Here is a 16,351-nt window from a genome sequence, read left to right on the forward strand (position 1 = left end):
AAAGAAACTGAATACAGCCACCACATCTAAGGTTGGTAAGCTGCAAAAATTAAATTTTTGTTTTGGGGTTAATACTGCTTTAAGTTGTTGACCCAAAAAAAAAGGATCATGCTCCTTTAAAGCATGTTATACAGCACAGGGCTTGTGCTGTGTAATTTGGCTCCTTCTATCATCTAAAAAACCTGGCTGATCCTGCCAGTTTCTGCCCTCCCCTTTGTAAATTAACCACGATTTATCATGGCTGCTGAGCCCTTACACCGTGGTCAGTTTACATGCCTCCATCACCCACAGCTCTCCTGTCCTCCTCTGTGCTTTCCTCCGTCCTCTCCCCCCTGCCTGCCTGTCTGCTCCCATGTCAGTGCCCGCCCCCTCCGCTCCTGCTGCTAAAATTAACTTTTATTGTCTTCTCTGTGTCCTAATGACAAGTACCCTTGTCTGTGTGATTTATAAAAAAAAAAAAATGCTGCCTTTACTGTATTTCAGAGCATTTCCTGGCGTTCACATGACCAGCTGGCTTCCTCCTCTCCCCATCTGACAGATGCAGCAGGCGGGGCCCGAGATTCTCCCGCTGACTTCTCCTCCTTTTTGTCCTGATATCAGCGGGGGAATCTCGGCTTCGCCATCCACATCTGTCAGACAGGGAGAGGAGAGAGCCGGCCAGTCATGTGATTGCTGGGAAACGCTCTGAAATACGGTAAAGAAGGATTTTTTTTTTTTAATAAATCACAGACCGGAGCACTTGTCATTAGGGCACAGAAAAGATTATAAGGTATAGTCAAAGTGGGTAACAACCACTTTAAACTCTTTTTCTGCCAGGGCCGTCTTTGCGTTTTAATTTTTTAAATGTGTGTAAAAAAAAAAAAAAAATTTAGGCCTCACGTTTACATAAAACCCCCAAAACATTATACGTTTTCTGAAAGCAGACACCATAGAGAATAAACGCACAATATTACCGCAAAGTTATTTTTAGTGCACACAAATGCAATAAATTACTCATTTGTTTTGGGAAAAATATAAAAGACAAGGTTCCACCGAGTAAATAGATAGCCAACATGGCAAACCTTAAATTTGCGTGCACCCATGAAATGGTGACAAACTTCAGTATCCCATGTTTTCCATAGGCAATGCTTTAAAAACAACCTATAGGTCATCAATTTAGCATTTTGGAGCAGGTCTGGTGCTAGAAAATATTGCTCTCACTTTGGAGTGTGTGGCAATATGTAACGTTTTTTGGTGACAGGTTCTCTTTTTATAAGTTCATGATCTGAAAGACCTTGGGTGTCTCACCTGTGCTCCACTGAATGTAATGCAATACAGATCGCATTGCAATACATTCTTTCCCGGCCATGTTGGCTGGGGGACACTGACAGAAGGACCTGAAAGTGACTTTTTACACATCACTTTTGGGTCAGAACCAAGGAGGGGAGGAGAATAGTGGGCGCTTACCTCTACCCAGTGAAACTCTCTATGTTGGTCCGGGGCTCGCGGATGGGCAAGCGGAGCCCAGGATACATGGTGGGGGGGGCACGTTAACCGAGGTGTGTGGAAGCAATCGGGTGGCAGCGCAGCCGCCAGAATGCTTCCACATAACAGGCTGGAATCTGCTGTCAGATATACACATAGCCACCGGGAGTGTGTATAAAACTTCCCGCTTTCAGGACTGTACAACAGGGGAGGGGCCAAGTCCTGTTGTCTGTGTCTACTAGGGGTGCAACGGATCAAAAAACTCACGGTTCGGATCGTTCCTCGGATCAGAGTCACGGATCGGATCATTTTCGGATCAACAAAAAAGAAAATCTATCCACATTCCCCCCCTGTAATACATCCACATGTCCCCCCACTGTAATACAGCCACATGTCCCCCCACTGTAATACAGCCACATGTCCCCCCACTGTAATACAGCCACATGTCCCCCCACTGTAATACAGCCACATGTCCCCCCACTGTAATACAGCCACATGTCCCCCCACTGTAATACAGCCACATGTCCCCCCACTGTAATACAGCCACATGTCCCCCCACTGTAATACAGCCACATGGCCCCCCACTGTAATACAGCCACACGCCCCCCACTGTAATACAGCCACACGCCCCCCCCCCCTCCACTGTAATACAGCCACATGTCCCCCTGCACTGTATACATTACAGTTCTGTTAGTCTGACCTTAGTGTTAAGAGAAGCCGGCGCTGCCAAGCCAGCCGCCGGACCCACGAGTTGAGGGCGGGGTGATGACGTCAGCACGCAGCTGAGCGCCGCCGGGTGTACCAAGATGGCCGCGGCTCCGGAGCTAGGCCGAAGCCGCGGCCTTTCCTAAAACCCGAGGCCGCGGAGCGCTCCGCGGATCGCGGGTGTGCCGATCCGAACAGCCTGGCCCGTTCGGATCACGGATCGGTGACGATCCGTTGCACCCCTAGTGTCTACAGACAGTGGGGCTCTGGTGCAAACATGCAGGTGGATCACCATAGGAAGTGTTTTGCTATGGGGTTCCATTGAGAAGAGGAGGAGCCAGGAGCACCAGCAGGGGACCTGAGAAGAGGATATTTTGGGCTGCTCTGTGCAGTCCCTTTGCACAGAGCAGGTGGGAATAAACCTGTTTGCGATTTCAAAAATAAAAAAATATTTTCACTTACAATCATTTTAACCCTTTCGGAGTATCTCGCCAAAAATTTGATTTTTGTTACAGAAAATTCCTAAAATCTGATTTTAGTGTAGACTTTTTGGAAAATCAGTGAGCCAATCACATATGCAGGAAATTACATTTTTGGGGGGGTTCCATACACCATCTGTACACAATGCCTCCAGGTTGCCATATTGCATTGAATTTTACAGAAAATTACAGGTCTACAGATGGAAAGGTAATTTTTAATAACATTCAATTACAATATGGCTTGTGTAACAATTTGTATATGCTATATATTTTTTCAGAAGAAAAGGTAGCTCGCAACTCCAGAGTCTAGTAAAATGAATAATCTTTATTGCTACTTACAGGTGGATAAAAAGAGCTTACTTACATGTTTCGGCACAAAGCCTTAATCACAGCATATTTTTACAAATGAACATATATAGACACACACTCCTCATTTTGAGGGTGGATGCTACAATAAAACAATCAATTACATAAAATCAAGTCTATTCAGTGGACAGAGAAAAAATCGGCACTAGATAGTAATCACATGGTATATGACCCATTCTGAGGAAAGGAAGTATCAAAAAATGTGGAATGTCACCCATGTATAACACATTATATTAGATTATTATCTATAATCTAAACAACATTCCTCAGTGATACAAAGATGCCTCGAACTAAAACATACCCAGAAAACTATGGCTATAGAAGATTATTTTAAAAATAAGTCTATCCCATCTGGAATTCATGCCAAAGGGAATTCTAATATTCAAGGAGAAAATCCACCAGATTTCCTTCCCTCTCTATGAGTCTATGGTGGATATCCCTTTCCCGAGGAAGTTTTTTTTTTTTATCCCTCTCAAGACCTTTGAAAGAAAAAGAGTCCATGTTCCCTGCATGCACATGTTTAGAAACGTTTGACAATTTTTTGTCACTGGAATATGATGTGGCGTTGTAGTGTTCGCTTATTCTAACCCTAAGGGCTCTAGCTGTACAGCTCACATACTGTAGGGCAGTGGTACTCAACCCTGTCCTCTAGTACTCCCAACAGGCCATGTTTGCAGGTTTGCCTTTTATCTTGCACAGGTGCTTTAAATCAGAGTCAATGGCTTGGTATTTTGGACAGCTATTTTATCTAAGAAAAATTCTCAAAACATAGCCTGTTGGGGGTACTTGAGGGCAGGGTTGAGAACCACTGTTGTATGGCACATGTGGTACATTCTACCATATACACTACATATTTTGTGCTGCAGTTGATGAAGCCACGAATGTTGAGCTTCTTGCCTGTAGAACAAGAGACAACAGACTTATTATTCCTGCTGTGTTTATTGCAATAGCGGCATGTTTTTAAACCACATTGAGCCTGGGTTCACACTGTAGCGATGCAGGAACCAGCACGATTCCAGTGGCGGTTCCCGCATTGCATCTCTCCTGCAGGCAGTTCACACTGCCCTCTGCGAACCACTGCGGTTGTCAATACAAAGTTAATGGTGCCCCCAGATCGCTTCACAGATCGCAGTGTGAACTGTGGATTTGGACAGGAATCAGATCACATGGATGTAAACACCCATGTGATCCGATTCCAGTGCGGAGAAAAAAAGTCTCTGCAACTTCTATATGCGATTCTAATGTGAGTTCAGCCATACAACTGTATGGCTGAACTCGCATTGCATAGACATCGCATGTGATCGGCATAGCAGTGATACACCGTGGTCAGTTTACAGGGGGAGGGCAAAACCAGGCAGGATCAGACAGGTATTTCAGGTGTTACAGAGGGCCAAATTACACAGCACAAGCACTGTGCTGTATAACATGCTTTAAGGTTAACAAACGCTTCAAGTCTGGAAGCAATACCGTCACGTTCCTTTTTGAAGTTGTCAACACTGGAGCAGTTGCGCCGTGCTCTAATTAATTCACCTACCGGAATTGATCTGATCGTGTGTGTAGGGTGACAGCTTGTAGCTAAAAAAATAGAGTTGCCAGCACACCCTTTCTAAAAGGTGCAAGTTTGTACATTGCCTGAGATGTAATCCCCCACCAATGTGACATCAAGATAGTAGATGGTGTTAGACTTTTCTCTACAAGCTGTCACTCTACACACACGATCCGATCGATCTGGTAGGTGAATTCACTAGAGCACGGCAAAATTGCTCCAGTGCCGACAGCTTCAAAAAGGAATGTGACATTATCGCTTCCAGATTTAAAGAGAGAGGATACCAGGACTGGCATATTCATAGAGGTATTGCTATAGCCTCTAAAGGAGTAAAATGCACTTCTCAATAAAACAACTGCTAATAAACATCAGCATAAGAATAATGGTAATAACGCGGTTACTTTTGTAACCCATTTTCTCGGGAATATAGCCAAATTAAGGGGATCGTATCTAAATACTTACCTCTCCTTAATGCTGATGAAGCTTTGTCTCCTGTCCTTTCAAATGGATGCAGGTTTTCCAGCAGACGTGCTGGGACACGTGGAAAGATTCTATCCCCAGTTTATTTCAGTCATTAAACCGTAAATATACTTGGTTAAACACGTATTGTTTTGTTCATTGTGGTTTAAAAACATGCCGCTATTGCAATAAACATGACAGGAATTAGTCTGTTGTCTCTTGTTCTACAGGCAAGGAGCTCAACATTCGTGGCTTCATCAACTGCAGCACAAAATATGTAGTGTATATGGTAGAACGTACCACATGTGCCCTACAGTATGTGGGCTGTACAGCTAGAGCCCTTAGGGTTAGAATAAGCAAACACTACAACATACTCCAGTGACAAAAATCTGTCAAAACGTTTCTAAACATTTTAAGCATGTGCATGCAGGGAACATGGACTTTTATTTTCAAAGGGCTTGAGAGGGTTAAAAAAACTTCCTCGGGTAGGGGATCTCCACCATACTCTCCTAGAGAGGGAAAGAAATCTGGTGGATTATCTCCTTGAATACTAGAATTCCCTTTGGCATGAATTCCAGATGGCATATAGACTTATGTTTAAAGTAATCTTTTATAGCCATAGTTTTCTGAGTATGTTTTAGTTTGAGGCATCTTTGTATAACTGAGGAATGTTGTTTAGATGGATAATAATCTAATATAATGTTTTCTAGATGGGTGACATTTCAAAATTTTTGACCCCAGAATGGGTCATATACAATGTGATTGCTATCTAGTGCTAATTTTTTTCTCTGTCCACTGATTAGACTTGATTTTATGTAATTGATTAATTGTTTTATTATTGATAAATTGTTTTGTTATTGAAGGAGGTGTGTGGTGTCTATAAATGTTTGTCTTTCATTTGTAAAAATATGCTGTGATCAAGGCTTTGTGCCGAAACATGTAAGCTGTTTTTATCCACCTATATGTAGCAATAAAGAATTTTCATTTTACTGGATTCTGGAGTTACCGACTACCTTTTCTTCTGAATACTTGTTACAATGGATGGAGATCCTTTAAAGCCTGAGCACCCAGCGGAAAGACTCCACTTTAGATTTGTCAGGAGTCTCCTTTGTTGAGAGCGCTGCTCTTTTGTGTGTCGTTTGCCTATATATTTTTTATTTTCTTTTTTTTCCCCACAAAAGTGTGGTCACCCTGTAACAAAAAAACTATACAATGAGACATAATGCCAAACATACTAGAAAATAGATTTTGAATTTATATAAACGCTTAAAAAAAAAAGATTGTATAGCCCCAATTCCAAATAGGGACGTTGTGTAAAATCTACATGAAAACAGATTGCAATGATTTTGCAAATCTCATAAACCCATTTTTTTATTCACAATAGAAAATAGAAAACATATCAAATGTTTAACCACTTAACAACCGGCCCATAGCCGAATGACGGCTACAGGGCAGTTTCTTAACCCTGGGTGGGCGTACAGTTTCTTAACCCTGGGAGGGCGTACAGTGACGTCCTCCCAGAATTCCACTCTCGCGCGCCCCCTGGGGCACGCACCCGAGAACATCCGTGACTGCCGGGTCCAGAGGACCTGGCGCATCACGGATCCCGGTAAATGGCCGCTAATCGCGGCCGTTTACCATGTGATCGCTCCCTGAAATGACGGAGCGATCACATGTAAACAAACCGGCGTCATCTGATGACGCCGGTTCCTCTCCCCTCCTCTGTGTACCGATCGGTACAGTGTGGGAGGAGAGGGGGATGGATGGATGGCAGCAGCGCTGTGGGCTGGATGTGTAGTGCCCACAGCGCTGCTCTGTGACATCCAGCCAGCCATCCATCCATCCATACTCAGCCATCCCTCAGTGCTCTGCAATGCCCCACAATGCTCTGCAGTACCGCACAATGCTGTGCAATGCTCTGCCGTACCCCGCCATGCTCTGCCGTACCCCGCCATGCTCTGCCGTACCCCGCCTCTGTATGTGGCCAAGCTGTGGAAGTCTCACACATGTGGTATCGCCATACTCAGGAGTAGGAGAATCTATTTTGGGGTGTCATTTTTGGTATGTACATGTTATGTGTTAGAAATATTGTATAAATGGAAAACTTTGTGTTAAAAAAAAATGCGTTTTAACCACTTCCTGCCCGCCGGCCGTCATACGACATCCTTGAATTTGTGCGGGGATATCTGAATGATGCCTGCATCTACAGGCATCATTCAGATATCAGCTTTTTCAGCCAGCGATTCCCTACACCATAAGACCGATCATAGCGGCTGTTCCACTGCTTGATCGTTCTTACGGGAGGCGAGAGAGGACATCCCCCCCCCCCCCCCCCCCCCGCCGCCCTCCGGTGCTTCTACCGACTCACCACTACGATCGAAGCCAGGATCTTTTTTTTTTGTTTTTTTTTTTTTTTATTTCAGGCTTCCCAGCCTAGAAGTGAGATGTGGGGTCTTTACAGTGAGATTCACCCCATATCTCACTGTAAAGAGGACCTGTCATGCCATATTCCTATTACAAGGGATGTTTACATTCCTTGTAATAGGAATAAAAGTGATCAAAAATTTTTTGGGGGGAAAAAAAAAAGCATCAAACTAAAATAAAGTATAATGAACAATAAAAAAAAAAATAAAAAATTTTAAAGCCCCGCTGTCCCCGTGTGCTCGCATGCAGAAGCGAACACATACGTAAGTCCCGCCCACATATGAAAACGGTGTTCAAACCACACATGTGAGGTATCGCTGTGATCGGTAGAGCGAGAGCAATAATTTTGGCCCTAGACCACCTCTGTAACTCAAAACATGTAACCAGTAAAAAATTTTAAAGCATCGCCTATGGGGATTTTTAAGTAGCGAAGTTTGGCGCCATTCCACAAGCGTGTGCAATTTTGAAAGATGACATGTTGGGTATCTATTTACTCGGCGTAACTTCATCTTTCACATTATGCAAAAACATTGGGCTAACTTTACTGTTTTGTTTTTCTTCTTTAAAGAACAAAACTGTTTTTTTTTTTTTTTTTTTTTTTAGAACGTGGTTGAAAAATTGCTGCGCAAATACTATGCGAGATAAAAAGTTGCAATGACCGCCATTGTATTCTCTAGGTTCTTTGCTAAAAAAACATATATAATGTTTTTGGGTTCTATGTCATTTTCTAGCAAATAAATGATGATTTTTACATGTAGGAGAGAAATGTCAGAATTGGATTGGGTGCTCCAGAACGCCTGAAGGTGCTCCGTGCATGTTGGGCCTCTGTATGTGTTCACGCTGTGTAAAAGTCTCACACATGTGGTATCACCGTACTCGGGAGTAATAGCAGAATGTGTTTTGGGGTGTAATTTGTGGTATGCATATGCTGTGTGAGAGAAATAACCTGCTAATATGACAATATTGTGAAAAAAAAAAAAAAATCTTGATTTTGCAAAGAATTGTGGGGAAAAAATGACAACTTCAAAAAACTCACCATGCATCTTTCTAAATACCTTGGAATGTCTTCTTTCCAAAAAGGGGTCATTTGGGGGGTATTTGTACTTTTCTGGCATGTTAGGGTCTCAAGAAATTAGATAGGTCGTCAGTACTTCAGGTGTGATCAATTTTCAGATATTGGCACCATAGCTTTTGGACTCTCTAACTTTCACATAGACCAAATAATATCCACCGTTTTGGGTTATTTTTACCAAAGATGTGTAGCGATATAAATTTTGGCCAAAATATATGAAGAAAAATTACTAATTTGCAAAATTTTATAACAGAAACGAAGAAAAATGCATTTTTTTTTTTTACAGATTTTTTGGTCTTTTTTCTTTTATAGCGCAAAAAATAAAGAACCCAGCGGTGGTTAAATACCACCAAAAGAAAGCTCTATTTGTGTGAAAAAAAAGGACAAAAAATTCATATAGATTCAGTGTTGCATGACTGAGTAATTGTCATTCAAAATGTGAGAGCACCGAAAGCTGAAAATTGGTCTGGTTATTAAGGGGGTTTAAGTGCCCAGTGGTCAAGTGGTTAAACTGAGACAATGTAACATTTTAAAGGTTAAGTTTTTTCCAAATTCCAGTTTCTCTGTGTACCAATATAACATTAATCAGGGGTGCACAAATCATAACAGCTGGGACGTTCAGTACTGGGCAGATGTGTTTTTTTTTTTTTTTTTTTGCAGAGACCCTAGGCCTAGGGCAGTGATGGCGAACCTTGGCACCCCAGATGTGTTAGAACTACATTTCCCATGTTGCTCAACTACAGAGTGCATGAGCATCATGGGAAATGTAGTTCCAAAGCATCTGGGGTGCCAAGGTTCGCCATCACTGGCCTAGGGAATAAAATGGCGATTGTTGCCATTTTTTATGTCACACTGTATTTGTGCAGCAATTTTTCAAACGCCATTTTTTTGGGGGGGGGGGGGGACTTTCATGAATTAAAAAAAAAAACCAAAACGCTAAAGTTAGCCCAATTTTTTTTGTATAATGTGAAAGATGATGTTATGCCGAGTAAATAGATACCTAAAATGCCACGCTTTAAAATTGCGCACACTCGAGGAATGGCGCCAAACTTAAAAAATCTCCATAGGCTACACTTTAAATTTTTTACCAGTTTAGAGGAGGTCCTGCAGTAGAATTATTGCTCTCACTCTAACATTTACGACAATACCTCACATGTGGTCTGAACGCAGTTTACATATGCGGGTGCTTCCTACGTATGTGTTCGCTTCTGCGTGCGAGCACAAAGGGATGGGGGTGCTTTAAATGTATTTTTTTATTTTATTTTTACACTTTTCCTTGTAAACATGAAATGTAAACATCCCTTGTAATAGGAATAGGGCATGACAGGTCCTCTTTACGATGAGATCTGGGGTCTATAAGTCGTCACATCTCTCCTCTATGCTAGAAAGCCTGAGATAAAAAAAAGAAAGAAAGAAAGAAAGAAAACAATCAGGCTTCCCAGCAAAAAAACAAGTGTTTACATCTGCCGGTGCCGGAAGTGACACCACTTCTGGCCTCAGAGGATCATAGAGATGGCTGGGATCCATCTGGTCCCTGACCAACTCTATGGTAAACTGCTGCTGGTGATAGATTCATTCTCTGGCTCTGATCGCACAGGTGAGCCGCGAGAAGCACCGGCGGTAGAAGGGGTAGGGTCCCCTCTCGCCGACTGTAAAAGCAATCCAGTGCCTAAATAGCAGCTTTGCAGGGAATCGCCTGCTGAAAAAAAAAAAAAAAATCTCTCAATGACCCTGCCCCCCTTGCTCACGCACAGAAGTGAACGTATACATAGGTTGCACACACATATGTAAATGGTGTTCGCACCACACATGTGAGGTATCACCGCAAACGTTATAGGGAGAGCAAAAATTCTAACGCTAGACCCCCTTTGTAACTCTAAACTGGTAAACGTTTTAGTATCGTAGTTTGTCTCCATTCCACAAGCATCACAGTTTTAAAGCATGACATGTTGGGTATCTGTTTACTCATCATTTTTATCATGTTATCTGTTTAACATAATTTTTATAGTTTACAAAAAAAATAGGGTTATTGCATTTGAAAAACTGCTGAGCAAATGCTGTGTGACATAAAATTGCAACAACAACCCCCATTTTGTTCTTTAGGGCCTCTGCTGCTATATTATATTATATAATATAAAGAATGTGTCTATTACTTCCCATGAAGATGTGTTGGCTTTGTGCATGTTTAAAAAGTAGAATAAACCTGTAACATCATGATGGGGCGCTTTGGTTCTAGTCCCACCCAACAACAAATAGCAGACTGAGTTGTACAGCTATTTAATTGGTTAGTTACATACAGTATTCACTGTTTAGAAATTTGTTCTGCTTTGCTATGTAGTTGTAATAATTGGAAACACATACTTAATGCTTTAACCCTGATACTTTTAATTCAGGAAATGTAGCAGTGAGACCAGCAATTTAGAAGATCACAATACCCTAACCATGCAGGCAAGCTCTGGACATGCTCATCAGGCCGGCAATATTGATGGTTCCTCAGCTAGTCTTTCTCTTCCAACTGGTCGTTCACCAGCAGAAGGTTCCTGCAGTACTGGAGAAGTGACAATAAATCTCCGCCCTGCAAATTATGAGAGTGAAAGAAGGTCTGGATCTCGACATACCAGACCAACCATACGTTTACACAGTCGGCATGGTCATACACACTCGAATTCCAATGAGGCGACTGGGCCAGGTGATCCAAATAACACAGACAATAGAGAAAACGGCAACAGTATCTCAGAGCTCCTACATGTGTATCAGTGGCTGGATAAAAGCTTTCCATATATACTAATCTTCAGTGCCAAACTTTTTGTTCAGCACCTAACAGGTAATGTTCAGTTTTAATTTTTAATTCAAAGCAACGCTATGATCCTAACTGTAAGGCAAGGTCCACACTAGTGCTGCTGCATAATCTTGTGTTTTTAGTGCAGTACAGTAGCATATATTTCTGTGTTTTGTTTTTTTTTTTTTTGTGTTTTTTTGCACGTGCTTTTGATGCCTTTTTGTGTGCACTGTGTTGCACCAAAAGAAGCACCTGCAGCTTTTCGGCACTGCACTGTGCTGCTTTGTTGTGAACAGGCACCATAAAGAGTAATGTGATTTCCATTGTTATGCAAGCCACCTCGATGGCAAATGCAGGAGAACGCGCAATAGTATGAATGGGATCTAACACCTAATTATGCAGTAATACAGGGATTGATGAGTTCTTTCATGCCTCTTCGCATAGAAGTGTGTGGCTGCTTAGGCCCTGTTCACACTAGTACGATTTCTTCTACATCTGCTGTCGCCCTGCCATTCGCGACAATGGAAAGCATATTCTTCTCTAGGGTGGCGATTCATATCAATGGTACCTGGTGCAGCACAACTTTTGAAAAGGTGCAGGTGCTGCTTTTGGTGAAGCATAGTGCGTTTTGGCCCCATAGACTTTAATAGGAAGGCATATAAAATGCTTGTGCATGTATGTTTAGTGAGTTTGTGTATATAAAAATATCCTCGTCCTACAAAAAAAAAAAAAAAAAAAAAAAAAAATGAACCATGACAATGCATCAAAAGAGCACTGCAAAACACATGATTATGCAGCAGCACTAGTGTGGACCTAGGCTTACAGTACATCAAGCTCTTATAATAAACCTGTCGAAACACAAGCAAAGTCGGAGTTGTAAAGGTAAGTTTACACACCTCAGGGTGTCGAACAGGTTGGGGTTAGTTTGAGGATATTTGTCTTTTATTTTGACTGGTGTGCTTTAAACCTATAATGTAAGTATAGAGGCTGCCGTTGCTGTTTTCTGACAATGATAGTTTATAGCTTATTTTATGCTGACTTTACTGGATTAAAGTAGAAGTTCAGCCAAAAATTAACCAAATCTAAATCTTCTCGCAGCCACATTCTAAAACAAACAAATCTATCTAGCCCTGTAAAGCAAAAATCGCTATACATACCTTTTGTGAAGCCGATCCTGCCTGGTCTCCAGCGGTGAATGCTGTGTGCAAGAAACAGCCATAGAGTTACTATGGGGTTTCCATTGTCGGCTGCCTCTCCTGCACATGCCTACACACAGAAGCCGCTGCTGACAGCTCAGCATGGGACTGGAGCAGCCACCGGAACAGTATGTATAGTGTTTTTTGCTTTTCTGCAGCCTCTCCAGTCTGGTCCCACGATGAGCTGTCAACGGCGGCTTCTGTGTGTAGGCGTGTGCAGGAGAGGCAGCCGACAATGGACACCCCATAGTAACTCTGTGGGTGACGTCGATTCCCATAGAGTTGTTTGTTGTTTTTTTTTTGTTTTTCTGTTTTGCAGGGTTAGGTTTGTTTTAAAATGTGGTTGCGATTAGATTTAGTGTTAGTTTTTGACAGAACTTCTACTTTAAATACTTTTTATTGACCCAGAGCAAATAGCCATTTCTGCAAAGCTATTATAGGTCTTCAACTCAGTATTGAAACCAGATACCTAGATGTAAAAGCAGGCATCTAATACTGTCAGAATGAGAAATCAACAAAGACAATCTGTATGTTATCCTTGGATACGGTAAGTTTTTCCTTTTTAAAAGTCTGATAACCCAGTTAGTTACAAATCGGGCTTGTGTGTTGGACTAGGCCATATTGTGGGTATTTCAATGCATTGTAAAAATTTGAACACCAATCGTTTAGGGTCTTTTTTATATTGACGTTATGTAATTTAACCCCTTCACACCTAAGGGTAAAACAAATCTAAATACCTAGCACAATTTTGTAATTTTGACGTGTTAGTAAAACCGTACATATCATCACAACTACTTTGTGCATCCAGATGGATTATACTGCATTTTTTTTAGGACAAATTGGGCTTTTATATGGTAGTAAATGGTTATGGATATCTCTTGAGAAAATATATTATATGTGTGTGTGTTTTTTTTGTTTAGCTGGCCAAAATAAAAATATAAAAAAATCTTTTTCTTTCTCGAACATCACGGGACACAGAGCCACAGTAATTACTGATGGGTTATATAGGTATCACTGGTGATTGGACACTGGCACACCCTATCAGGAAGTTCAACCCCCTATATAATCCCTCCCCCTTGCAGGGATACCTCAGTTTTTACGCCAGTGTCTTAGGTGATGGACGTGTAAAGATGTCCTGTGCTGAGCTCCAAAGGGAATATCCTAAGATCCTATACTGGGGCAAGCCAGGCGAACCGGATCCATTCAAAGTGTCTTTTCATGGCCGAATTGAATGGTACCCGGGCCTCGTGTCCGAAGAAACGAGGTTTTACCCGTAATGCTTCTCTTTTTAGAGAGCTGGACCCCGCAGATCAGAAAATGGCTTTAAACTTCCTAATTTCTGGGGAGGTGCTTTACGGTCCCAGAACTGTTGGATCCCCCTACTGATGGGGGCCCCAGTCTCTGACGGTTTTTTCAAACGGAGCCCACCGTGAGAGGTGAAGATTGGGTCTGTGTAAACTGCACCCTGCGGCTGGATAAGGTAAGAGGAGATTCCACAGAATTTTTGAGTTCTAGTGGCTTTTCTCCTTTAAGGTAAATGCATGCTATGCCTATTGTGACCACCGGGGGCTGCCAAGAGCACAAACCTACACATGCTGACTCTGTCTCAGGTGTTGTAATCGCTGTTATGTCCCAGCGTATCAAGCAGGCTGCAAACAGGTAAGGTGGAAAGGGGGATTTCTCATGTTTGAATGTTCCCCCCCCAGGCTAGAGAGGGGCCACAGGGGTCTAGAAAGTGGTTATACCACCCGGGCTCTGTGGCCTAATGGCCACCATCTCTCAAGATAGCCGTTCAGGCAGATCTTGTTACCAGCCTCCCTCCCCCCCCCCAGCCTTTCTCCGGAAGCATGACAGGAGAGTCAGCAGCGCGGGAAGCACTCGTTTTTTTCAAAACTCGAGGGGGGGGGGGGGCGGTAGAGGAGGGGGCGGGACGTCAGCACAGAGTGCTTAGACTCCCACTCAGGCCAGCTGCAGGCTATTAGAGGCACTCTGTACAGGTGCACTCAGCCTTCTGAGAGACACAGAGCTGACGGTTGCATGTAAGGTGGGACACAGGCATTCTCCTAGGCAGCATTTACTGAAGTAACACCAGACTGAGCATTGGGTAGCAAGGCTTTTAGCCAGACTACATCGCTCAGTGGGAAGTATTCATTTGTATACCTCACACCTTGTTGCTTTGCACTATGGGTAGAAGAGGTTCAAGCACCCCAGGAACCAGAGACACTAGGGGATCTCGTTCAGGTTCTGAGGGCCCCCTGTCGGCAGCATCCTCCCCCCCTAAGGATGGGCCAGGGACGGCTAGCCAGGGAGAGCCATCGGGGTCAGGGGCTACACCTGCTTCTGGCACTTCAGCCCCTGTATATATTACACAAGAGGTTTTTTCCTCAACCATTAATGGTCTAGAGGAAAGATTAATGGCCATGATTACGTCTTCACTCAGTGGAAGAAAACGCACTAGGCTTTCCTCTGTTCCCCAAGACCCTCAGACAGAGGAGCTCTGGGATAAAGGAGATGAATCCCTTTCAGAGGATCGGGATGGGATGGATGATTCCTCTTCGGAGGATTCAGGTGGAGAGGGACCCTCTGCGACTTCCCAAGAGGAGAAAGTCTTAGTGCAGATCCTCACTGGATTGGTCCTCTCCACATTTAAGTTGCCCATACCTGAAACTGCTAAAGAATCCTCTTCTGCTTTGGGGTCACTGAAACCTTTCCAAGCAGCACATGCTTTTCCTGTTCATACTTTACTTGAAAAGCTTATTTATTCTGAGTGGGATCACCCAGACAAACGTTTTTTTCCGCCGAGAAAGTTTTCAACACTTTATCCGATGGAAGAAAAGTTTATGAAAATGTGGGGAATACCAGCTATTGATGCTGCCATTTCCTCCGTAAATAATAGCCTGACTTGTCCTGTAGACAATGCTCAGATGCTCAGGGATCCTGTAGATAAAAGGATGGAATCCCTATTGAAGGATGTTTTCTCCTTAGCAGGATCAGTGGCCCAACCTGCAGTAGCAGCGATTGGAGTCTGTCAATACTTAAGAGACCATGTTAAGCAGGTCATCAAAGTATTACCTGAACAGCAGGCCCAGGGGTTTGCTAACCTTCCAGCGGCCTTATGCTTTGTGGTTGACGCCATTAGAGATTCTATCGTGCAAACCTCCCGTCTTTCACTGGGGTTGGTGCATATACGTAGAATCCTATGGTTGAAAAATTGGTCAGCCGAAGCACCATGTAAGAAGCTACTGGCTGGGTTTCCATTTCGTGGTGCAAGGTTGTTTGGAGAGGACTTGGATAACTATATCAAGAGAATCTCTTGTGGGAAAAGCACTCTCTTACCTGTCAAGAAGAAGAGTAAGCGTCCCTCTTTCAAACTGACTCTTTCCCCAGCGCCGGGGGCTTCAGCCTCCAGGCAGTCTCGACGGCTGCCTCCATCGGGGTCCAGAGACAAGAGTCAACCCCAGGGACAAAAGAAGTCCTGGGGAAAGAAGCCTACTAGGCAAAACACTAAGACCTCTGCATGAGGGGGCACCCCCGCTCACTCGAGTGGGGGGAAGACTGCGACAGTTCTCAGAGCTCTGGCACGAAGACTTCCAGGACAGATGGGTAGTCTCCACGGTAACCTTAGGGTACAAGCTGGAGTTTCAGGAATTCCCTTCTCCTCGGTTCCTCAGATCAAATGTTCCCAGAGACCCAGAGAAGAAGCAGTCGCTCCTCCTAGCGTTAGAGCGACTTTTGTCGCAGGAGGTCATTATGATAGTTCCCGCAAAGGACCAGGGATTGGGCTTCTATTCCAACCTTTTTACGGTCCAAAAGCCAAATGGGGATGTCAGGCCCATTTTGGACTTAAGGGATCTGAACCGA

At 43.3% G+C, this 16,351-nt stretch overlaps 1 protein-coding gene across 2 annotated transcripts in view; it reads left to right on the top strand.

Moving 5' to 3' along the window:
* Window positions 1–16,351, top strand: part of RNFT1 (ring finger protein, transmembrane 1) — a 76,775-nt gene that overhangs the window by 1,657 nt on the left and 58,767 nt on the right. For both annotated transcript variants that reach the window (XM_073615260.1, XM_073615259.1), the window contains exon 2: window positions 10,909–11,339. In XM_073615260.1, coding sequence (XP_073471361.1) covers window positions 10,958–11,339 — 382 coding nt within the window. In that variant the 5' untranslated portion in view covers window positions 10,909–10,957. The remainder of the gene's footprint in view (window positions 1–10,908; window positions 11,340–16,351) is intronic.

The sequence above is a fragment of the Aquarana catesbeiana genome, linkage group LG02, assembly GCF_042186555.1.
Source record: "Aquarana catesbeiana isolate 2022-GZ linkage group LG02, ASM4218655v1, whole genome shotgun sequence".
Taxonomy (NCBI): Eukaryota; Metazoa; Chordata; class Amphibia; order Anura; family Ranidae; genus Aquarana; species Aquarana catesbeiana.